This window comes from Saccostrea echinata, unplaced genomic scaffold (assembly GCF_033153115.1).
Source record: "Saccostrea echinata isolate AGI-Se365-2 ecotype Australia unplaced genomic scaffold, CSIRO_AGI_Sech_v1 ptg000019l, whole genome shotgun sequence".
NCBI classification, from domain to species: Eukaryota; Metazoa; Mollusca; class Bivalvia; order Ostreida; family Ostreidae; genus Saccostrea; species Saccostrea echinata.
This window is the reverse complement of record NW_026889768.1, coordinates 50,834-75,519: the sequence shown is the minus strand read 5'-3', so window position 1 is coordinate 75,519 and position 24,686 is coordinate 50,834. Positions and strand designations below refer to the sequence as shown.

Below are 24,686 nucleotides of genomic sequence, written 5' to 3'. Positions count from 1 at the left end.
TAGTTTTAATCTTTTTTATCATTTGTTTCATATTTCGATATTTTACTGATTATAGACGTTTTTGGCCAACTATCAAACGCAATGACTTCAGAATCGGTAGGCAAAAGTTTTGATTTTTTTTTTTTTACGAAATGGAAACACAAAAAATCCTGTCTCACCAGTGAAATAAATTCAAATTCAAGTGGAAAATATTGAATTTCCTGTTTATAACATTTTATTTGATTTTTCTTTGTTCTATCTTTTCGTAACACGTGGTCAAAGTTCAATATTCATTAGGCAATTCCTCTTACGATAAAGTTTTCTTCAAACATTTAACATTAAAACAGGCAGAGTGCAGCGTAAATATTCACGGTGTGACCGTTATAAAGTGTAGGTAAATTTAACGAGAGAGCCATAAAATGATTAAGTGTGCACATCAACCTGTTAGGGATAGAAGTCGTCCTGCCTTGTCTCTTAACGAACGCAATGTCATTCATCAGAAAAGGTTTGCGAGATCTTCTGGCGGTGTATAAAACCTTAATTGTGTTAATTACGCCATTAATTCTAATTGTGGTACCGATTACATGGAATACTTCGGTAAGTGTCAGTAAATTGTAGCAAATTCTTGAAATAAAACTATCTGTATACGACTAGTTTACTTAAGTAAACAGATACAGTGAGGATATCGTCACTGTTTCTCTCACAAACAAGATGATTTAGCATTGTCAACTGTCATCACTTCGTTATGTAGATAAATATGCAAGAAAATTCTTAACGTGCATGGTGCAAAAATGTACCTAAATAATTAAGTATTTAACCTGCATTAAAATGAAAATTGAAAACAGAAAATGTGTAGAAATAAAAGTAAACGGTGTGTAAAAGAGTGAAATGATACTTAGATTTGTTTATTGTAGAAAAATAATTATTACCTCCCAAAAATGTATATAAATTAAAAGAGAATATAAACAAGTTGAATTGGCATTTGACATTTGTTTGAATAAATACGGAAGATATGGGAAATGGCAATTACTTAAAAACACAAAACAAAAACTGCAATGAAATGAAATGACAGCTAATATAAGAAAGAAACGCGGAATATGACAGAAAACGTTTATCAGTGGTTCGGTGCACCAGCAGTTCTGACCCAAGACCAACAGCAACATTATTAACCTTATGCAAATTTTTTTTGTAATAAAATTCAAGTATTTCTTAAAGGGGCATAAACACACTTGCATTGACAATTTGTTTACAATTTTGGATTCTCTTGTTATTAAAAAATAACTTGTTATTAAAAAATAACTTTAATTAAATTAATTAAAATTACATATTCTTTTTTAATATTCAATGTAAACAGCATTTTTATAACCTTTCAACAAAAACATTTGATTGTAAACTTGTGTGGATATTAGCTCTATTATTGTTTTACCGGGTGTGTGCCCGATTTCTATAACACTGCACATATCACTGAGCTGTAAAAGATAGCACTGGTATGTTACTTTACTTTCTTACATTTCTATTTTGACTTTTCTTGGTTAAAGTATTAATATTTTTTTATTTAAACAGCACATATTTTTGCCTTTTCTGGAATGTTGAGGATAAATTTTAGCCGTGAAAGTGCAAGGATGTATGCTGAACACACTCGAAAATTGTAATATCCAGATAAAAGAAGTTTCATTGCTATCGATATGTATCCTACCAACTTACCAACTTACCTACCTACTACTTTACTACATGTGAATTATTATTCTGTATAAGGTTTGAGACCCCTTTAAGCCTGATTAGATTGTTATTTCCCGATCATGACAAGGAGCACACGGCGGGTGTGACCGGTCGGCAGGGGATGCTCACTCCTCCATGGCACCTGATCAAACCTCTGATGTTTTTGGAGGTCTATGTTTGCTCTGCTCCCGATTTGTATTGTTTTAATGGACTTTGAGCTTGAATACTGTTCGTTATCTCCATATTTCATTGTTGTAAAACCCGAATTAATACATTTATATTGCTTCCATTTATCTAAAAAAAAAGTTGGCATGGTACCACTGAAAAAATGATTATATTAGAATTTATGAGAAATAATCAACTCTTTTCATTGCTTATTTCCAATATTATTTTTGATTAAGAAAAAGAAATTACTTTCACCTTGTAATTTTATATATTTTTTTTTTCAAATAAAACTTTTAAAATCCTAATGTTTTATCCAGGAAATGAAAAAAGGAAAAAAAAACAATCCATGCAAGTACATACACAAGATTTGCGGAAAATGATGTCTTAGTGGTTTTATTTTTTCTTGACAGATATATGTTCATCAAGAGAAGAATTTAAAGTTAAAGTAACTGCCAATTCTGTTTTACTTTATCCGGAATATTTTGACAGATTTAAGCAGAATGACAGACAACACTGTTTGAATAACCTCATAAAGTGTATCGGAAAGTTTTTTTACAGACTTTAAGTTGTTTGCTATCTTTATGTATTTACCATTGTAGATAAATCCAATGTAATATTTATTGCACCATAAACCCATAAATTTTATTCTTACTAGGAAGGAAAATGTGCCTACGGACTTCTGCTTATGGCTATTTACTGGGTAACAGAAGCACTTCCGCTGGCGGCGACAGCTTTACTTCCGGTACTCGTGTTCCCACTGCTGGGTGTGATGAAAGCTTCCGAGTTAAGCAGCAACTACATAAAGGTTAACACTCTTTTTAAAATTTAGCACAACATGCATATAATAATGCTGTATTTAATATCAAAACCAATTTTCAGGAATTCATGTCAGTTGTAGAGACAGGGTATTTACAAATAAATTGATGATGCAAAGATATCAACAATCTCGTTTGGGTCGAAATTTCGCAAATTCTGTGGTGCAAGACCTTGTTTGCAAACACAGTCGATTCTTAGGACGAATGACTGGCGTTTTTCATATGAATTGTTAGGCTATAAATAACTGCTTCTAAAGTAAAGAAATACCGCAGTTATAAAGTAAGAAACCCCCCGTAGAAGGATCCCCCCCCCCCTCCCCCGGAAATTCTACTCTAGAGCAGACTTTTCGACGAGGTGGATACTTTTCTATAGTCATTTTCCCATTTATTATCAACCAAAGTGGTATTCTCCTCCTCCTTAACTCATAATAATATAATTTGATACATGTACAACTTGTGTACAATTTAACTGATAGTAATCAACTTAACATATTCTTTAAAGGATATATAAAAAAAATTAAGAAAATTTAATGCATTCTAGAATCTGTTGAGAACCCTTTTTTTTCTTTTGAGAGAATCCTTAAAAAAGCACTATTCAGGAATTAAAAAAAAACTCATCAATCTAATTTAACTTTGGATGAGCTGTAGCATGTACATTGCATGCATATATATTCACATGTATTTTACATAAAACACCAAATGCAATAAAAAAATATTACTGCATTTCTATGAAATATCTAAGTATTTAAATTATATATATATATATATATATATATATATATATATATATATATATATATATATATATATATATATATATATATATATATATATATATATATATTTATCAGTGTGTGTGTGTGTATGTGAAGGTGGGTGTGTGCGTGTGTGAGGATGTGTGTGTGCGCATATGCTTTTAATTTAAACGTGTAGGAAATCAATACACACTGTGCTTTTACAGGAAGTATATAGGATGTAGCAATTTTCATAGTTTCTATTTTGTAAAAATAATAATAATAATAAAAAAAAGACAGTTAATGTCCCTTATTTTTGTAAATCAGTGAATATCAAATGTTGTTATCTACATATGATATTACTCTGACTGATGGAAAAGACAACCTTCTTCTGCAGTCTCTACGACGTCAAAAAACTGGGTTTTTTTTATCTTTATATCGAAAATAACAATTGTACACAATTTTTGTACAAAATACTTTTACACATAATTATGTAAATAAAAATGGCGACACAGAAATAAGCCAAGCGAGGTCCCTCACTCACATACTATCCTAGACAGTGATTCAACAGAAAATATTATCTTAGAATTACAATGTCGTGATTGAGTCTCGCTCATACTTTTTTTATTTGTATTGGTAGATGGATCCTCGCTGATAACTGTTTTTTTTTTAATTTGTGTATTGCTTCGACGTTACAGAAGGTGTTGAGGAGTTCATATGATTCCTAAAATCCTAAAATATTTCTCTTTTGCTTCTTCTCAAATATCAAATTCAATTTATCCTTAAATTCCTGTGCGAAATACACACCCAATCTTCCACGAGGGTGGGCTCCACAAGCTTCACTAAATTAGCCTTTGTAATCATATAAATTACAAAGAGCTTTATATGCCCCCCGTATCGAAGATTCGGGGGTATATAGTTTTTGCCCTGTCCGTTCGTCTGTTTGTCTGAAAAAACGTTAACATTGTCCATAACTTTTGATTGGTTGCAGCTATGGCTTTCATATTTCACATGACATGTGTATTCCTTGTGAAAAGATCTTTTTTGGGGTACCATCATATTTGACTTTTTCCTTTGACCTTTCTATCTAATATGTCTATTTCTTGTGACAAGACCTTCCTTTGTAATCCATTGACCTTGACCTTGGAGTTTGACCTTCTTTTGAAAAACTTAAACCTTGGCCATAACTTTCGAATGATTGGTGCTACGGCTTTCATATTTCACATGTGTATTTCTTGTGAGAAGGCCTTTCCTTGGGCCTCATTAATTTTGACCATTTGACCTTGACCTTGATGTTTGACTTACTTTTGCAAAACTTAACTTTTTCCATATCTATTCAATGGTTGCTGCTAGGGCGTCATATTTCACAAGTATATTCCTCGAGACTAGAATTTACTTTTGGTACCGATATATTTGATTCATTTGAGAAAGTTTAACCTTTGCTGTAAGTTGCCATACGGGGGCATCAGTGTTTCACAAACACATCTTGTTTGTTCTTTTTTGACTTTAACTCTTAAAATTTAATGAATCTGAATTTATAATTGCTCTATCTGTAACTTTCACTGTCATCATTTACTAAACATAGAACAGCATGCTAGCAAGTTAAAAACAAGTTATAACTTTCCCAAGACACAGAATAATTTCCACATTTAATTCGATCTTCGAAAACGCTGTTTTCCTGACAAAGACTTTGGAGACTACTCGATATATTTTTAGGCGATAACAAAATTGGAAGTGTAGCTAGACTTTATCTAAGCCTTGCCCAACTAACAATGATTAAAAAATTTAAAAATCAAATTATGTGCGGCATGGTTACATGTAGTGTGTTCGAATTTTTCTTTTGTAAAGTTACTTGATTGTAGGGTATAAATAGTAAAGTCATGTGGTATCACGGCATCCTATGCTCGCTCGCTAGGAAGTAGAGATTCTGGTGTAATGGCTGATGCAGTGGAGTGTAATGACATGAAGAGTAAATTGTAGGCTGTATTCATGCTATTTCCCAAAGGTTTCATCCGTGTAAACACATATGTATTTTTTGTACGGAGACACTGTACACAAACTGTTTGCAACGACATTTAAATTTTTACTTAATTCCAGCACCGGAAGCCTATTGAACCTTCATACATGTTTTTATGCCCAACTTCAAAATTTGTTCAGCATTCACATTCCTTGCACTTAGATAATGTGTTAAGAAAAGTGTACACTATATGATAAAACCAATGGAGAGTACTGTACAAGTCTTTGCTGAGGTGAAAATACATAAAAAGTGTCAGACATTTAATACCAAACTTACGAAAATAGATATTGAACATGATCTTTATGAAATCCCCTCATCTCCGTCACAAAATAAATTTCCAATCTAGCGTCAAGAATTTGAGAAATTGTTAGCAATGTCAATAGTATCCTATACGTTATTTTGTATCTATTCAAAGTCAGGGGAAGTGGATAGCTCGAATCAAGGATGTTTTAACAAATTGTTCCATCGCAAATTTTTATCCGATATAATTGGTGATTATTTGCTTCATTACCAGTTTTATCGGCATTAATAATTTATCAGCGTATGCTGGTTGTCCATAGAACACAGCACTAGAAGATTGGAACACTGGTACTTCTGTAGATATGTCACAATATTAAAGATTCACTCCCTGTCGAGATGATGCATCAAACAGAGTCGCACAGTCGCAGGATATTCAATCTACTTGTGACGAGTACTTTATCAATACATTTAGTCTAATTTTTATATGTACTATTGAATCATCTCCATAAGATGTAAGAATATGTCTCTGGAAAAAGTACTATAATGTGTTTACTTAGGCTCTGAAGAAAATTATCAACTTTCTACGAAGTAGATGAAAGAAATGTCTCGCATTTGGTAAAACGTATACGGTCTAGAAGAAAGTCTTAAAAATATGAGATTATGACTCTTCTAGAATTGTTTAATGAGGTTCAAATTAAACAAAAAATTTGAGTTTACAAAGCATGCATTGGCTGAAAAATTTACAAATAATATTGAACTTATACTTAGTTTATTGTACAGAGAAAAATTATTGCTGAAGTCTACAAGATACATGTATATATATAAAAAAAAGACTTTTATCCCTTTCATTATCCTTTGAGATGAATTTTGAAACCGAACATTTTGCGGAGAATTCTAGAATCTAGATCCAAAGGTTCAGGTGTTGCTAAAGGGGAATTTTAGGATATAGGTCTCAAAGCTTTAGGTGTTGCTAAAATGGAATTCCAGGATCTAGATACTTAGTAACAAAACCTCAGGTGTTGCTAAAGGGGAATTCCAGGAACTTGATCCGAAAACTTTAGCTGTTGCTTATTTAAGCAAAAGAAAATCTCTTTGTGTCTGAGGTCAGCTGAATCAAGCAATCATATATGAAGATAATGAACAGTAATCAAACTCAAAAGTCCATAAAAAAAATACAAATCAGAGCACAGCAAACAAAAATAAAACATAATAGGTGGGATCAGGTACCATGGATGAGTAAGCATCCCCTGCCGACCGGTCACACCCGCCGTATGCTCCGTGTCATGATCGGGAAAACGAAAAAAATCCGTAGACAATTTAATGTGTAAATAATGGCTTAACAATTAGTATGAAAAACGTCAGTCAGCATTTGACTTAATGATAGATCGTATTTGCTGACAGGGTCATTGTATCAACCATAGAACTTGCAAAATGATGACTTTAAATTTCGGTTCATCATCAGTACTATATTTAAAATTTTCAAAAACATTTTCAATATGTATTCTTTGATGGTTTAAGAAATGATTCTAAATAGACGAGCCATTCATAATATTCAAGAACCATTCTTTTTAATGACTTAAACTGTGGGAGCCGTGGCACACATAGTTCCAGAATTTATCAAAAATTCTTATGATAAAATTGTTCGATACTATAAACTTAAATTAAAAGAAAAAGATTTAAACATGTCCCTTTATTGACGTTTGTAGCAATGCAGAGAGTGACAATGACTGTTTCCAAATGTTGAAGACTTGATGTCTTATATGCGTTATAAAATATTTAGGAAATCTACAATGTTATACCGTGGAAACAAAAATTTAACTGAAAAGCAATAATTTTTCATTTAATTCATTTATTTTGAATAGCATACACTTAAAAAAGGTAACCAATTAAAGTTTCGAATGAACTCTCTGCATGTTTTCATCATTCATTTTCTATATTTTTAACAGTGCATATTTCTAAATGCTTGGAAATCAATTTCTAAAGTCAATGATTTGCACATGTCCAAAAATGCAAAATGTATTTTAGAAATAGAGCGTTGCTAATGAAATTATAGAAAATATTTAATTTTAAAATTTGTTTGTCCGAGATAAAACTACAAATAGTAAAATACTTCATTTGTACATAAAGCTACTGGTTCATCGATAGGCGTGGTTAAAAATTCACGTGCGGAGAGGGGTAGAGAGAGACAGAAGTTAACGGGGCTTGTAGCACGTGAATTTACGGAGTCAAGAGCATGTATATATAAGGAATAACTGTCGGATTTTCTTTTTTGGTTTCATGACGATGATCAAGCGATTAGCTTGAGTGATAATTTCATGTAAAACGCCTTCGGTATTTTTGCAAATTATCAAATTGCAAGCCAATCGCTTGATCAAATCATGAAACCAAATAATTAGACAGTTATTCCTTAAATATATGTAAAAATGTTATTTTTTTCTCAGATACGTACCTTGCATGTACAGTAGATTGCCAAAACTATTTTGATTGATATCTATATTCATAAACAACTTATCTGACTTTCAATTTTGTCTATCACACAATCTTTAACTGAATGCAAGAAGCTAAAACTAAGAGTTGAAAGTTAACAAACTTAAACATTTTCCTTTCTTGGACACCATTACAATAAATACTTTTATCAAAATTGCTCAAAACATCAAATTCAATTTTATTTCTAACAAATTAGTACAAATTTAGATGATTAAATACTACATACATTTTTTTATGAAAAGGTAACTTGATTCATAAAGTGGCAAGAAATTATAACTTTAAATACTGCTTTGTTGCCTCTATAGTTACACACTGATGTAGCACTAACTTTCGTATTTTCTTCATGCTATCTGTGTTACAAGGTCTCAGTATATTTTATTCAGTATTGAATCTCAATGACTTTTGCCTGAGATGACAGTGTAAATAAAAACATTGTACTACAATGGCAAACATGAAATTAATTTTTAAATTATATTGATGCTATAAACCACAGATATTTAGGCTAAATAATTTCATTATTTTTCTACTGTTTGCATTGTGTTAAGTTATGTAATACCTTTCATTAGTTAAGGTGCGTTTTTCAAAGCATTATAATTTGTATGTATAGATTGATACTACCTATAATTTCTTTAAAGAATATGACAAGGTAAAATGTTTTTAGTAAATGGTCAATTTGGTTTTCTTATTCTTTATTTTAAGAAGGCTCAGTAATGATTAAAGGGAACTGAAAATCACATTATTTCAATTTTGCCCTTCGCTACCACGGCAACCTTGATACACTGCAACCAGATTTGCTTCTGGTGTCAAGCTACAATATTGGGCAAAATTTCATCTAAATCGGTGACCTTGGCGTCCCAAATGGTTGAATTAAAAACCCACGTGAACAAAGCACTTATTTGTCCGTTTTTTAACAAAGAAAAATTGACTTTATTTGAATACAATTAACCTTCTCAGTGTTTTAAATAGTTGTGTAAGATTTTTAACGTCAATAATTATTCTATACGGAGTTATTTCAATATGCCGAACATACTTGATCAAACTACTCACACAATACGCTGTATAAGTTTGCAATGAATCAATAGCTTCATGTCAAGATATTGCAATTGATCTTAGAGATTCAAAATTAACTTCTTAAAGAATACGTAAATGAAAATATATTACTAAATTGTCTGGAAAAATGAATAAAGCCTTGGAACTATTCTTCGATACCAGACCCCAAGCAATAAACTGAGACAAGTCAACGTCTATTGAGTCAAAATTTAGACTTACACTGTAAAATTTCTGTTTTATGTAACGAACATACTATGTATGATATTCTATAACAACACAAGATGAAAATTTTGCTTTACTTTCAAATTTATTCAAAATTTTGACTTACGTTTGTTCTCAGTTTATGATCTTAAGGCCAGATGACATGGTTTGATAAGTAAAAATGAAATATATTGTCAATGTCTTGGCATGACAAGAATCTAAAAGAGCAGTGTCTCCTACAGGTACTAAATTGGTTTGTAGAACATTTATAAGGAATAAACCATTGCGAAATAATGTAATATGACTACTTCCCTTGCTCACTCGCCTCGGTGATAGCAATGTCCGGTATTAATAACACATAGTCGTTATCTTACGTAATTTTGGTTTCACTTTCTCGGCTTTAAATCAGATTTCAAAGGTCACTTTTGTTAACCAGTTTTACCAATGAGAGAACTGACGAGAATTATGTGATACTTTGGGTAAAGTTTCTTGTTCGCATTTGTTGGAGAGTTCATTTATATGTTAGAACTCGATTTAACAAAATTATTTCCAACATTTAATTCTTATGCAGGAAATGAATGCTATTATTTTTATCTTTCCACTATAGTATATATACATGTACTTGTACACTTTTATTGATTGCCTTTCATTTCGATCTGAATTGGGGAATTACCTATATATTTGAACAAATGGATAATTTTTTGAAGAGGAAAGAGTGAAAATAAGCTGGATAAAGTACTAAAAATGAGGCAAAACTATTTATCACTATTTATGTGGTTCTGAAAAATAACTTGCGTATAACTCACTCTCAGGGGCTTGAAATTTTAAGTTAATGTCATTTAATTGATTTTGCTGCATGTTTCGCCCCAGACATATGTAAATAGAAAGCTACACAACTGCACTTCCGGAAAAGCAATTCCATCAAAAGACCTTAACATCTACATCAAAATGTCAGGGAATTTTGAAATTTAGATTACGGAAAAATGGATGATTTTTTAATTTGCTTTTTAGGAATCTTCGATGTTTGGACTTGGTGGGCTCATGATCGCTATCGCTGTAGAGAAGTGGAATTTACATAAAAGAATCGCACTTCGAGCACTCCTAATGGTGGGATCAGAACCAAAGTGGTAAAATTATGAAAAAAGGGAGTTTAAAAGAGTGTATTCATTTAAGCCATGCTGCATATTGGCATGAGTGACTCACATCAACTTCTACAAAATAAATTAACAAATTCACTAATTTTAATCTAATCTTGAAAATTGCTTTATGCTTAAGATGCACACACAAATACACACACACACACCCTCGCACACGCGCACACACCCTCTCACACACACACACATTTACTAATGATAGATTTGGAAGTGCGTATTGTGTGGTGTTCTAAAACCGTCTCAGACTGGTTTCTGTTACCTTTATATAAAATAGTTTTACAGTATTTACAATTGTAATTTATTCTGTTTCACAATTTTTTGTGATTTATAGATGTAGATGTAACGCTGTTGACGTGGAAGTCAATTTTTTTTCAATCTCCCAATGGTACTCTTTAAGATCATTTATGAACAATAGACGCATCAGTAATTTGATTTACGATCTATACTTAAACTTGTGGGAGTAAAACATCATACTTAGAGACATTCCATGTTTAAGGATCTGGCAATTCTATTGATAACCCGACTATTTTCTGAACACATTAAAAAAACATATAAAACAAAACATTCACTATTTACAATTTTCATTTCATAATTATTTGAATTGCACCGTTGGTGTAAATGGAGGTACACAGTCATACAAATTAATATAACTATAAAGATTAAGCGCCAAAGTATGTGAATAAAATATAGTATAGAATACAGTACACAATTCGTCTCTTATTTTTGATTTGCAGGCTTATGTTTGGCTTTATGCTGCCCACGTGGTTTTTGTCGATGTGGGTGAGTAACACTGCCACCACTGCCATGATGATTCCAATCGTGGGGGCGGTCCTACATGAATTTAAATTGGTGAAAAAAGCATCCCATGCAGGTAAATATTTGTGTGCTTAAAATCTAATTATTCCGTCGCAAAAGATATTTTTCATATATTTATCATTCTTAGGATAAGATCGTTTATTATAGTATCTATAATGGGTTTTTTTCTTTTCAGATAACGTTAAAATGACGGAGGTTTCCAACGGAGTTGTTAAAACGACAGAAATCTCAATAAAAGTTCAAGGAAATGGGTATGCTTATTTGTTATGTAATTTTCCTCAAACAATGATTAATTAATAATTAAATTCTTAATAGGCAATAAAATATTTTCCTTTATCAAGCTTTTTATGACGTAAGTGCTGATCGGTTGAAAGTATCTTGTAATTTACTATTATAATGAAAGAAAAACTTGCGGTCAGCAACGTAAATTTTGAGATATTGGTCAAAATATGCGATTTTCAGACGATAAATTTTATCTTGCCTTCTTAAATATAAAAGTTCTCAAAGTTTGTCGAGTGAATGTGTAAAAATTGTTTCAAAAATATTAATTGAAACCTAATTTTCCTAGCATATAATAAAGAAAATAAATCTCCGAGTAAAAATATGCAGGTTTAAAGTTGCAAGATAATAAATCAAACAAATGTGTATATTTGAATATTTTTTCTAAATATCCTTAATTGCACCACAAGAAAAAGCCCCCCATAAATTTTGTTACATAACAGTTTTATGAGCTGTTTTAGAATTGTATATTGCATAATTTGCATTTTTTAATTCAAATATATAATAAAAATTGAATTGTAATAAATAATTTTGAAGATAGAGGATCTGACCAAAATTTTTTCAAAAGCTAACGAGTGGCATACCTTAAAATTCAAAATATGCAGAATTAATTTGTTTACAAAATAATGTGTTTGCTCTATTGTAAACTAGGGAAGAAAATGATATTAATCACCAAACTGCCAAACCTAAAGAAATGGAGCACTATTCTGAAGAGAAGGTCGCCGAAAAATGTGAGCACAACTCAGAAAAAAATGCAGATTTCGAGGAAAATGAAGGATACAATCGAATGTGTAAAGGAATGTCACTGTGTGTGGCTTATGCTGCAAATATAGGGGGAACAGGATCACTATCAGGAACCGGTCCGAATCTTATAATGCAAGGACAGGCAGACCAGTAGGTACATATTGTAGCAAAGGCTTTAAATATGAAAATTGAACCTTAAATCTTTATTTACTTGTAGAGTCTGTTTATAAAAAGCTTACGAGAGTTTATTTTTTTTTTATTTAATAATATTTTTAACAAAATGAAAACTTATTTAAGCATTCAATGAATAGAGAATAATACATGGCAAAATCTGTATCACACCCCATATCAACCCGAGACTCCAATATCAGCCCTAGGGCCGAAGGCCAGAGGGCTGATATTTGTCGAGGGTTGATATGGGGTGTGATACAGATTTTGTCATGTATTGTTGTTTTTATTATATATTTGAAAATAGTGTCTAAAAATCTTATATAAACTTGTAAATTAATTACCATTTTTTAAATAATCGAATGTGTTCTGTTGTTGTTGAATTTCCGTTTCTCATTTTTTTTCCACAGGCAATGCTTTCAGCGATAAGAAATGAAATAATTATAAATTGAACAAATAATTATTTTGAATAGCATAAGATACCTGATGAAGTAAAATTACAATTTAAATAAACTTCATTAACAAATAGAAAAAGATCCGAGATACCCCAAATGAAAAAATACAGAAATGTTCCGGAAAGGTGTAATAAAGGTTGTGATAAAGGGTGAAATAAAGGGTGCTGATACAGGGTGTGTAATACAGGGTGCGTGCCTGTGTTCATATCAGGATGCAAAAATCCTAGGCCTGTATTATATAACAAATATATAATAATAGTTTCTTTGTTATGCATTTTGTTATAAATATCATAGGGTGTCTATACAATTTGATTAAAAAAAAAGATTATTAAACACATATCTAAAATTATTTACCATTTGATATATTTTAACGTTGTTTCATAACGAACAGTAATCAAGCTAAAAAAGTTTGGAACAATACAAATCAGAAGTAGGGCAAACAAGGACCTCTAAAAACATCAGAGGTGGGATTAGTTGCGATGGAGAAATAAGCATACCCTGTCGACCGGTCACACCCGCCGTGTAAACGGAAAAAATCCATTGACAATTGTAAAAATAATGGCCTAACAGTTAGTGTGAAATACGTCAGGTCAGTCAGCATTCGACAATGTTTCATCAACTTGTTTGTCAATAGCTTGTATCGTTTAGGAAATTGCCTAGTTTTTGTTCGTGATTGAACGAAATACACCTTCTCGAATAGTTTACCGTTTGTATGTTAGATCCTTTAAAAGATCGTGTATATATTTTACCAATACACTCAGACTGCTTTTCCGCTTATTTATTCAACACTATCTACATTTCTAAATATTTTCTATGTGATAACCTCTTTGAAGGTGAGGTGAGTTGATTTCTTGATAATTATAGCTGAATGTAAATTTCGCCAAGTGAACAATAGTTGGAAACATGGGATAATTTAGGCAAATCTGGGCTTCGCCCGTTATGCAAATTATCCCACGTTTCGAACTATCGTTGATACCCTGGTATACCAAAAAACTAGACAGTGATTCCTCAAGTGTAACTTAATAGTTGCTCAATCGGTAGGGTTTTTCCCTCGTGAGTTCTGTCTCAGAATAAACACTGTTTCTATCGCCGACATTACGTGACATATGAAGATAACGAACAATATTCACTCTCAAAAGTCCAATGAAACGATAAAATTTGAAGCAGAGCAAACACGGACCTCAAAATTTAGAGGTGGGATCAGGTGCCATGTGTAATTTACAGCTTATTTTGAAGAAACCTAAACCAGAAGTTTTTGATGAGACTTTAGCTGTATTGATTTTAACTAAACAAAGGTAGAGAAAAGTAGCACATAAACTTGAAACTTTGACAACACCAAAAACTAAAAATAATGATCCTTGGTTGAGTTTTTTTGTGTCCAGTTTAATTGCAATTAGACAACAACAAAAAAAAAAAAAAAAAAACCGCAATAGGATTAGGCTTTTGAAAAGACTTAACTGGAATTTTTATATTTATTAACCATGGCAACACCATTTGTTAAAATTTAAAAAAAAAACTGAAAAGTTGTATCTAAGTGAAGTCTTTTTTTAATGAAATCGTATCAAAACTGAAGGAGGAGTAGCATCTTGAAAAAAATACTGTTAAATTTCTATTTCTAGTAACCATGGCAACACCATTCATCGAAACCATTAACTGATATACAGAGTTATTTGTCTGTGTAAAGTCTATCTGTGTAAAAAAAAATTACTGGAAAAGAAAAAAAAATGTAGTAAAGTAGCTTTTAAAAGAATTTCACAGAAATTTCTATCTTTAGTAACCATGGCAAATCCATTCATCAAAATCAAAAACTGATTCCAAGAATTATATTAGTTTAGTCTTCTTATGTAGGTAGTTTAATTGAAATCCGGCAAAACTGCAAGGAGAATGAAAGCCTTTGAAAGAATTTCATAGAATTTTCTATTTTTAAAACCATGGCAATGCTATTCATCAAAATTAAAAACCAATATACAAGTTAAGAACATTAAATCTTAGTGTAGTTATTTTATTTATGAGCCCAATTATGTTGAAATTGGACTAAAACCGTAGGCATTTTGCAAGGATTTCACGGAAATTTCTATTTTTAGTAACCATGGCAACACTGTTCATAAAACCAAAATCCGATAAAAGAATTATGTATTTTAGTGTAGAATACTTGTGTACCAAGCTATGTTGAAATTAGAGTAAATCTGTTGGAGAAGTAAGCATTTCGAAAAAAATAAAGTCACAGACAGACGGACAGACGGTGGACACCTAATCATCGCATAAAAATGAAATTATGACTCGCATATGACTAAATTGTACTGTATACAAGTATAACACTAAAGATCAAAGCCCGTTAAATTGCATATTGTTTTGTTATAGTCCATTTAAAGTAAAAGCTTTTTAGCACAATTAATTTTTATATAAGACTTGTAGGCATTTTGGAAGGATGTAGTGTAAGTGTGAAAAAAAATATTTTGGGTGTTTTCTATTTAATTCATTTAGTAGAAAAACAGTTTTCTTCATGAACTTTCTTCAAATAGAATCTAAACTGACCATTCCTTTTTAAAAATTTTAATTATTCTATATATTCTATGGCAAATATACCTTTTCTAAACATATAATTATAAAATACTAAAAAAAACAGGCACCATATACAGTACCATCGTCGGAAACCCACGGGTGATCTCATCTTTACTCATCACCCGTGGGCAAACTCGCTGAAATATCGCCGTAAAATATGCTTATTTGTTGATTATAGACAACCAATCAAAAAGTTGGAACTCTTCAATTTTGAAAATACGTTTATTAGTTTGCTATTTATGGCAAACATTTTGACGCTCATTAAAACGTGCGAAGTTTGTTTTAAAACGATTAAAGTCAATTCGTACAGGTCACTGACATTAAATACCAGTCAGAAATTGTAAGGGAGTACCTTTTTCGAACTGCAAAATGCACCGGTGAGTGGATTTTTTTAGCAATTGGTGTGTTAACTAGGGTCTGTTGACTACGTAATAGTTTTGGCATTGCCGAACATACACACATAACCTGATCTTTAATTCGTTGATTTGCCATCGCGACTCTGTTCAGCAGCCAATCAAATGACCCACGCATATTAATTACATACGACGATTTTTCGGCGAGTTTGCCCACGGGTGATGAGTAAAGACGAGATCACCCGTGTGTATCCGACGATGATACAGTACTACAAATGCCAGAACTTTCTCTTTAATTTCAAGAAATCAATCAATCAATCGAACACTTTATCACCCTTTGGTCTCCTTTGCGTTGCACTGAAATGGTTTTATTTAAAAAATAAAGATTTACACTAAAAAAAATTGAATGAAAAATGTAAACATGCATGACATCTATATAATGCTGTTCCCGAATGTGGATTATATCAAATTTGGAATGCAGAAGCCAAATCACATACTGTATCTATAATACTGTGGAATCATTTTAATTCGTGGGGGTCAATGTTCGTGGGTAAGCAAAATTTTGTTGGTTGTGGGGACGTAATTTCGTGGGTAACTCGTATATACAGAAGATTCAATGAATAAATACGCTGACAAAATAATTGTTCGTTGGGATGTAAATTCGTGGATAAGAATGACCCACGAAATCCACGAACATTGGTCCCCCACGAACATTGATGATTCCACAGTATTCAGTTGTGATGAATTCTGTCATAAGACTGTGGATATTATTTGGCTTTAACTGAGTAAGCGATGTCACCGACATGTCTCTTAATAATGACTTAAGAAGAAGCATATAGGTTATTGAAAATCATTAACACACAATCAAAACGGGATAACCTTGAAATAATTTATAAACTTTTAAGATAATTTAAACCGTTTTTGTATTTTTTTTAAAATAGAATTTTCCAGGAATATGGAATGCAGGACTCTGGAGTGAACTTCGCTAGCTGGATGGTTTTCGCCTTACCAGGGTCGATGATATGTGTTCTCCTAGCATGGCTATGGTTATCTTTCTTTTTTCTTGGTTGGAGGTATAATTTTCATTATAGCCCTTTTATTGCCCCATCTGAACTGAATGCTCAAGTGAGCTTTTCTGATCATATTTTGTCTGGCGTCCGTCTGCCTGTCAGTCTGTAAACTTTTCACATTTTTAACTTAATCTCAATAACCGCTGGGCCATTTTGAACCAAATCTGTCACAAAACATCCTAGGGTAGAAGGCAATCAAGTTTGTTCAAACAACGGCCTTACCTTCCTTCATGGGGAGATAAAGAAGAGAAAATTTAGTGACATTCTTAAAAATGTTCTCTTCAAGAACCGCTGCGCCAGAAAAGACAAACTTTATGTGAAAGCGTCAATACGTAATTACATAGTGTTGACTCAACTTCGTTCAATTCATGTCCCCTGGGAGTAGGGTTGGGCAACTACAGAAGATGAACGTTTTATATAAGAATATATAGGAAGAAATCTTTTAAAAATCTTTTTCTCAAGAATAGCAAAGCTATGATTAGTCATATTAATAAGGAGGTATCCTCATGTCGTATATATTTAAGTCTGTTCAAATTACAGATGACACCGGGGGTAGGGTGGGGCCACAATAAGAGATATTAGTTTTACTTATGAATTTGTAGGAAAAATCTTCTTCATGATTGAACATAGTAATATGGGAGCATCCTCAGGGAGTGTAAATTTGTTCAAACCAGGACCCCTGGAATAAGTCGAGGCTACAATAGGTGATCAGATTTAAACAAGAGAGTATATATGTAAAGGGAGAAATCTTTTGGGAAGACAATACTAAATCATATTAATAAACAAAACATTTTTAGGTTGATTGAAATCATTTTGTTTTTTATAAATTGTGAGCCCTAACGTTAGGATAGGGCCAAAATCAGAGGTTGAAATTTTACATAATGCAAGAAAAGAAGCTTCTCCAAAACAACAGGGCCATGTTTATCGTACTGATAGTGAGGCATCCCAATATTGTGTGGATTCAAAGTTTAAAATAATGGTAGCTCCCTTAGGGCAAGATTTTGTTCCACAATAAAGATTTTTTTTTCATGAAATCATAGAAGGAACCTTTTATAAAAATCTGCTGATATTGTACACCAAGTGACTCAAATGAGCGGTATGGACCACTGCCCTCTTGTTTAGAATCGTAAGAATTATTGAAATACTAATTATTCTAATTTTCTATTTATGATCATTGTTTTAAAACTCAAACTAGTATTTCATGTCTTTTGTGAACATAAAAACACCCTTCTTTAATCAGGAATTATTGAAATATAGGCTATCCTCGGGATTATCACTATTATTTTGTTACTTTAAGAAAAAATATTCTTAATCAGGGGTATGGTTTGCAAAAGACGTAAAGAAAGAAATGACCGGGTAGAGGAAACAATACGGAAATCATACCAAGAACTTGGATCGATGTCGTAAGTGATAACAATGTACTTTATTACCTCTTGTTCACTCCTGAAGAATTGGTATACATTAATATGCATCAGAGGGACAGTATCTACTTTGCTTATCTCAATGAATATTTTTTAGCATTGATTTTGACTACTTGTGTATTTTTTAAGTTTTGCAGAAATTGTTGTATTGATCCATTTTGTCATCCTTGTGATTCTGTGGTTTTTCCGAAAGCCCCCATACATCGATGGCTGGGGCTCTTTCTTTAAATCCGGGTAAAGTTTTCAAAAGTTCTTTTAATGTAATGATTTTATGGTTTACAGGCTTACAAAGTACTCTTCATCTAGTGATTTATATGGTTTACAAAGTATTCTAAATCTAATGAGGTACATGTATCAATTATATGGTCTAATTACAAAGTACCTTAAATCTAATGAAGTACATGTATTTATTATAGTTTACAGAGTACCCTAAAGCTAATTATTAAATACACATTTTTATTTAAAATTTGATCATTTTCAGGTTTGTTGGGGATTCGGCCGCTGCTCTCCTTATAGTGATGTCATTATTTACATTCCCATCCGTACGTCCTGCAGTTTTGTGTTTTCGAAGGAAAAATCGTATGTTTGCGAATATATTTTTAATTACATTTTAAGCAACTCTTTACTGATGATTTGTTTCATCAGTTTTGATTTAAAACTTTCAATACCTTGTAGAATATTTGAGAACGTAAAACTCTTTAATGAGATATTTAACAAACATGCACTTAAAAAAGAAAATGTAATGTTAGGCAATGATTCATATACAAGACGTTTCCTACATAAACAGACTTTTATCAAGCACACCTGTAAATCTAGAGCCTGCATTACATATATAAGTTTTTTCATGTTAACAAAGAAACCCACACAATTCTATAAATGAGTGTTATTATGCATAGAACTTGATGGAAAAATATCAATGGTTTGCATAACATTGTTACGTAATTAAAAGCATTTCCTGGAGATGACAGACCACGCAGTTCAGTTCCGGCTATTCTTGACTGGCCAACCGTGGAAAAGAAATTCCCTTGGGGAGTCCTTCTGCTGATCGGAGGAGGTTACGCTCTAGCGGATGCTTGTGAGGTATTTTACAGTATAATTCTTTCATGTAAATTACTTGAATTTGATTCATCGAAAAACATTTGTTAAAAAACACTGTTACCGTAATGACGAAACCACGCCCTCCGGCGCGATAGAACTTAGCAACAGTCAACATTGCTTTACGACGGGTGATATTCAAAAATGGAGACTGCGCGGAATCTATGCGCGCATGCTTCACCTTTCTTTGCATTTGTATAAAACATTCAGTATACATGTAATTAATACTGCATATAGTTGAGGGTAACATTGTGAGGCTGAACCTCGGTCGACAATGGTTTTCTTGGGAAGAAACTTTTCAATGTTACCCTCAGCAACATGCAGTAATTTATATAATAAGTGTTTGCTTTTGATTGCTGTCATTATTTCCTTTTCAAATGTATGTTAAATTTATTCATATAAAACTGGGTATTAGAGATGATATCTTAGAAAATTAATGACCGATTGGACCTAACCTTTCTAATATTGGACGGTGTAAGTATATAAGACATTAAAGGGACTGTAAGTGCTAAAACTAGTTTTTGTCATACAGAAATTTGATTTGTCACCACTTATATAACAGTACTCAAAAAATGTTAGGAAAGCCATTACCTACCTATGTATTACATAGATTCTGCATTGAGGAAACAATACAGGAAACTTCAACATCAAGTTTCATCAAGTTTCCATATAGTTTCAGTTTGCTCTAGAGCCACGGTGTAAAAAATTGATCGAATCCCATTGCTCTTCCTTCGGATGGGACTCTATAAACCGAAGTCCCGTGTCGCAATAGGTTCTGGCACGAAAAAGATCCCTCACTGCTCAATGACCCTGAGTGCCAAGTATAGGTCTAAATTTGCAGCCCTCCACTAGCAAGCGGTGGCGTCTCCGTAAGAGTGAAAAATTCTCCAAAGGGACGTTAAACAACAAACAAACAAATACTCCTTCTTATCAGTAATTACCCCTGCTGCTGATCATGGTAAACAATGGAACCCAGTTATTTTAATGAAAATACAAGTTTATTTAGATCTAGTTTGGATACTTTTGGGCTTTCATTCTCACAAGGAAATTCAAACTTAACTTCTGACAATGAAGATTCATAAATTGACGTACAAGTGCCAGTGTGGTGATAAATAAAGACCTCCATAGAATAATGATCGGGGCCATTTTTCGACGTCTAAAATTGACCCTTTTGCCTGTAGAAAAAGTGGCATCAGCCTAAAAATCTGCAATCCACGTAAAGAAAAATGATCCCCGTAGAATAAACCCTTTAAAAGCTTGTAGATTTTTGCAGACATATACTTGTATTTTTCTTTTTGGGTTAAAAATATTAAGAATTATAAATCAAAAGACCCGTAGACCAAAATGCTCACCTGAGTTATGCATAAAATGAGGATACAGGGATGATACGTTGGTCTCATTAAATCTTTCGAATAAAATACATGTACATGTAAATGTCTTTAATGATAAATTGGCAACATTGATAGACTTCAATTAACACTATTTTGAAATGCTTCCATTTGATTCCAAATGTGAATTATTGTTTTTAAGAAAATTTTTCAAAATGTTTCCCTTATATATTACAGAGAGAGAGAGAGAGAGAGAGAGAGAGAGAGAGAGAGAGAGAGAGATTGTTTATTATGTCTAATACCGGTTAATCAGGTTTCGTTTGAGTGCATGTATTTTTAAGTCAATGATTTTAACAGTGAACATACATAAATTTTCGGACAAATAGCAAAAATGTCTTACAATTTAAATAAGAAGGATTGCATGATGTATTAGATAATTTTGGTACATTTTCAATAAAACCAAAAGAACAAGCATTGATTAACAATCCATTGTATATGGCAAGCAAAACTGGAGATGCAAGTAATTTTAACCTAAACTGCAAGTAAAACTTCCATGAAACCCAAGAAAGCACAAAGGAATGGAGTCAATAAAAGAACTTGATCGTGCAGATATCCCTAATTCGTCCCCAACGTGGAATTCATCCATGTGCTTTATACTGTAACATCTTTGATTTTCTAAATGCTCTCCTTTATCAGACAAAATTAATGATAAATCTTGTATAAAGAAAAAAAAAACATCAAATCTGTTCGAACAAATTTATTAAGCAAATATACAGTTTGTCCGAACAATAGCGATAAAAAAAACAAACAATTTAATCTACTTTATTTTAAGAGTATTTAAATTGTCCGAAGAACAACTTACTTGTCAACACAATTATCTTTTTCGTCCGAACCAAGAATAAACTTTTCAGAACTATTACCTAATTTGTCAGAACATATATGAAATTCGTCCGAAAATTGTTATATCTTTTGAGGCTTCAACGGCACCATACCATTGTATTATATTCCATATTTATAAAAGTTAGGCCTTCATGGATTTTTAAAATTTGTGAAATTTATTATGATTCTAAAATTACAAAATTTAAAACGTTACAAAATAAAACAAAAACATGAAAAATAAATCTATTTGCTAATAAGGCCATTATAATGACCTAAGAATTTGATTGAGAATGTTGAAAACCCTGAAACATCGACTTAGTTGTCATAACCTGTCACTGTTTAAAAGTTGATCGTACACAGAGCATGCTCTAGAAAACCAAATAAGAAACTTAAACACCATATGCAGGCGATAGTGGAATATAATTGACCGGCACAGAGAGTTTTCCACAATATTTTATTGATTTTGATTCTGATTACTAGATTTATTTATTGCGACGTAATGATAACGTTGCGACTTTCAAAAAGCATAACGCCACATTTCTTTTTAAAAAGGTAAATATCATTTTAATTTGAAAAAGTCAACGTGCAGATAATGCATGGGATGCAAATGCGTTATTGATTGTTAATGAAGGAAATCAAAATACTATTCTTTTGATTTTTATTTGTTTTTATATATAACAATTCAAAACATCGCTCAATATCGCATCCCTTTGGGGCTAAGAAAATCAATGCTGACCTCATTCCAAGTCAATATTTATACATGTTAATTGTCCCAAGAACTAGGAAAAATCATCAAAGACAGCGATATTATAAATTATCATGCATATAAAATGATTCAAATGTAAAATGGTTGATCTAATTTAAATGTTTGATGTTATTTATTAGTCCCCTACCGGTGAAACCGGAGGGGACTATAGGTTTCCTCTGAGTCTGTCTGTCCGTCCGTCCGTCCGTCTGTCTGTCTGTCTAGCTGCCTGTCTGTCAGTCTGTCCCACTTGGTTTTCCGCACTTTTTCCCTAATCGCTTGCAGATATTGAGCTGATTTTTGGTATGTGAAAGTACCTTGATGAGTTACAGATCAAGTTTGCATTTCGTTCCGCTTCATTGATTTTTGACGGAATTACGGCCTTTTCAATTTTTAGGGTTTTCCGCAATTTTCTTCTTAACGCTTTCAGATATTGAGCTGATTTTGGTATGTGACTTTACCTTTATTAGTTATAGATCAAGTAAGCATTTCGTCCCGCTTCATTGATTTCTGACGGAATTATGGCATTTTCAATTCTTAACAGGAACCAGATTATACTTGCCGGTAGGGGACTACTATTGCTAATGCAATACTCTCAGAATGCTTGTATTTATATGCATTAAAAATAGTGTTAAAAATATAATTACAGAAATCTGGATTGTCAGCTTTCATTGGAGAACAGCTTGAAGTCTTAAGTAGCATGCCTCCCTGGGCAATGAATCTTTTACTTACACTCATAATTGCAATGCTTACAGAAGTCACAAGCAATTCGGCCACAACAACTCTCATTCTTCCTATATTAGCGAATTTGGTATGTTTAAGTTATATTATAACAATGCAAAATACCTTTGTTTTTCATAATGATTATTCAGCTATGTGGTGAAAAGTTGAATAGTATGATATGGAAATGGAAACACTCTAAAGGTAGTTGTCGAGTCTTCCCTTGCATCATTTTTTTTTTAAAATTAGTATTTTTCTCTTTTTTAGGCTCTTCGACTTAATCTGAACCCACTTTACTTGATGTTTCCCTGTGTGATAGCTGCATCATTCGCGTTTATGCTTCCAGTTGCTACACCTCCAAATGCTATCGTATTTGCAACAGGACATTTAACAGTGAAAGATATGGTAATTTCATTTTTGGTCGATCTGTATCAAAATACAAAACATAGCATCATAATGTTATAGTGCTACAATTAATGCCATGCAGAGAAAATCCATGTTGTTCATATTGAATGAAATAAATAAATAATATTTTTGAACATTTCTTCTAGGCCAAGGCAGGATTTTTTCTGAACTTTATTTGTATTGGAGTTCTTGCCCTTGGGACCAATCTTTGGGGAGAGGCTTATTTCAAACTTAGTGAGCTGCCATCAGGATTCAACAAAACGAGTCTAAATACAACACAAACTTTGATCACAATTTAATTATAGACTTTATTTTCTTCATTGTTCTTCATAGTCAAGTTTGTACAAAGAAAGAACTTATTTTAATTAAAACAAAATACATATATACATAATTGAGACTTAATTTATTGTAAACATTTTGCATATACCCAATAATTTTAGTAAAATAAAAAAAAAAATTATGATAAAGAACAATGATCTATCTCAAAAAATCTTTAAACAGTACAAATCTGTGAATATGGCATAAACCATGGATTCCTGTAAACGCATCTAATAAAAAAAAAACATTAATTTTTTTTTTCCAGATCACCTAAACAATCTAGCTGTGTTGTTAACATTCTAAACGAATTAACCATTTCAACCTTACTAACTTTGAAGTTTTCTTTCGTAAAGAGAGAACAAATTTGTTTAAATAAAGCTATCAATTTAAAAATTCTCTGTCTATCATGCCATGTTGTTCAATTATTCCTTGAGCATAATATGGACAACAAGAAGTTAAAAATAATAAAAGGTTTAAATGGAAATACATATTGAAATAAAACTTCTTAGCAATAACAAGGTTTTCATTAATACACATGTATTCTATATATAATATATTTAATGCATGTACTGAGACAATGATTGAAGCGCCATAGTGGGGTCTGAAACTTCTGAAAAAAAATGTAATAACATGTAGATATTTTTTTTTTTGTTTTTTAGAATATGATGACTTACTTCCCATGACAATGGTATGATCTTGTAGGATTTCTGAGAAATCATCACAGACAAATCTGTTTTCTCGTTCAAATTATACAATTCCTATAACTT

General features: G+C 32.1%; 1 protein-coding gene across 1 annotated transcript; it reads left to right on the top strand.

Moving 5' to 3' along the window:
- The first annotated feature begins 442 nt into the window (after positions 1-442).
- Positions 443-23,971, top strand: LOC133189706 (Na(+)/citrate cotransporter-like). The gene is made up of 14 exons (XM_061325104.1): positions 443-576; positions 2,519-2,668; positions 10,419-10,534; positions 11,296-11,432; positions 11,553-11,628; positions 12,308-12,550; positions 16,880-17,011; positions 18,325-18,411; positions 18,559-18,663; positions 18,911-19,008; positions 19,379-19,509; positions 23,126-23,287; positions 23,464-23,601; positions 23,748-23,971. The coding sequence occupies exons 1-14, from the start codon at positions 466-468 to the stop codon at positions 23,898-23,900; spliced, it is 1,839 nt and encodes a 612-aa protein (XP_061181088.1). The 5' UTR covers positions 443-465; the 3' UTR covers positions 23,901-23,971.
- Positions 23,972-24,686: the final 715 nt, after the last annotated feature.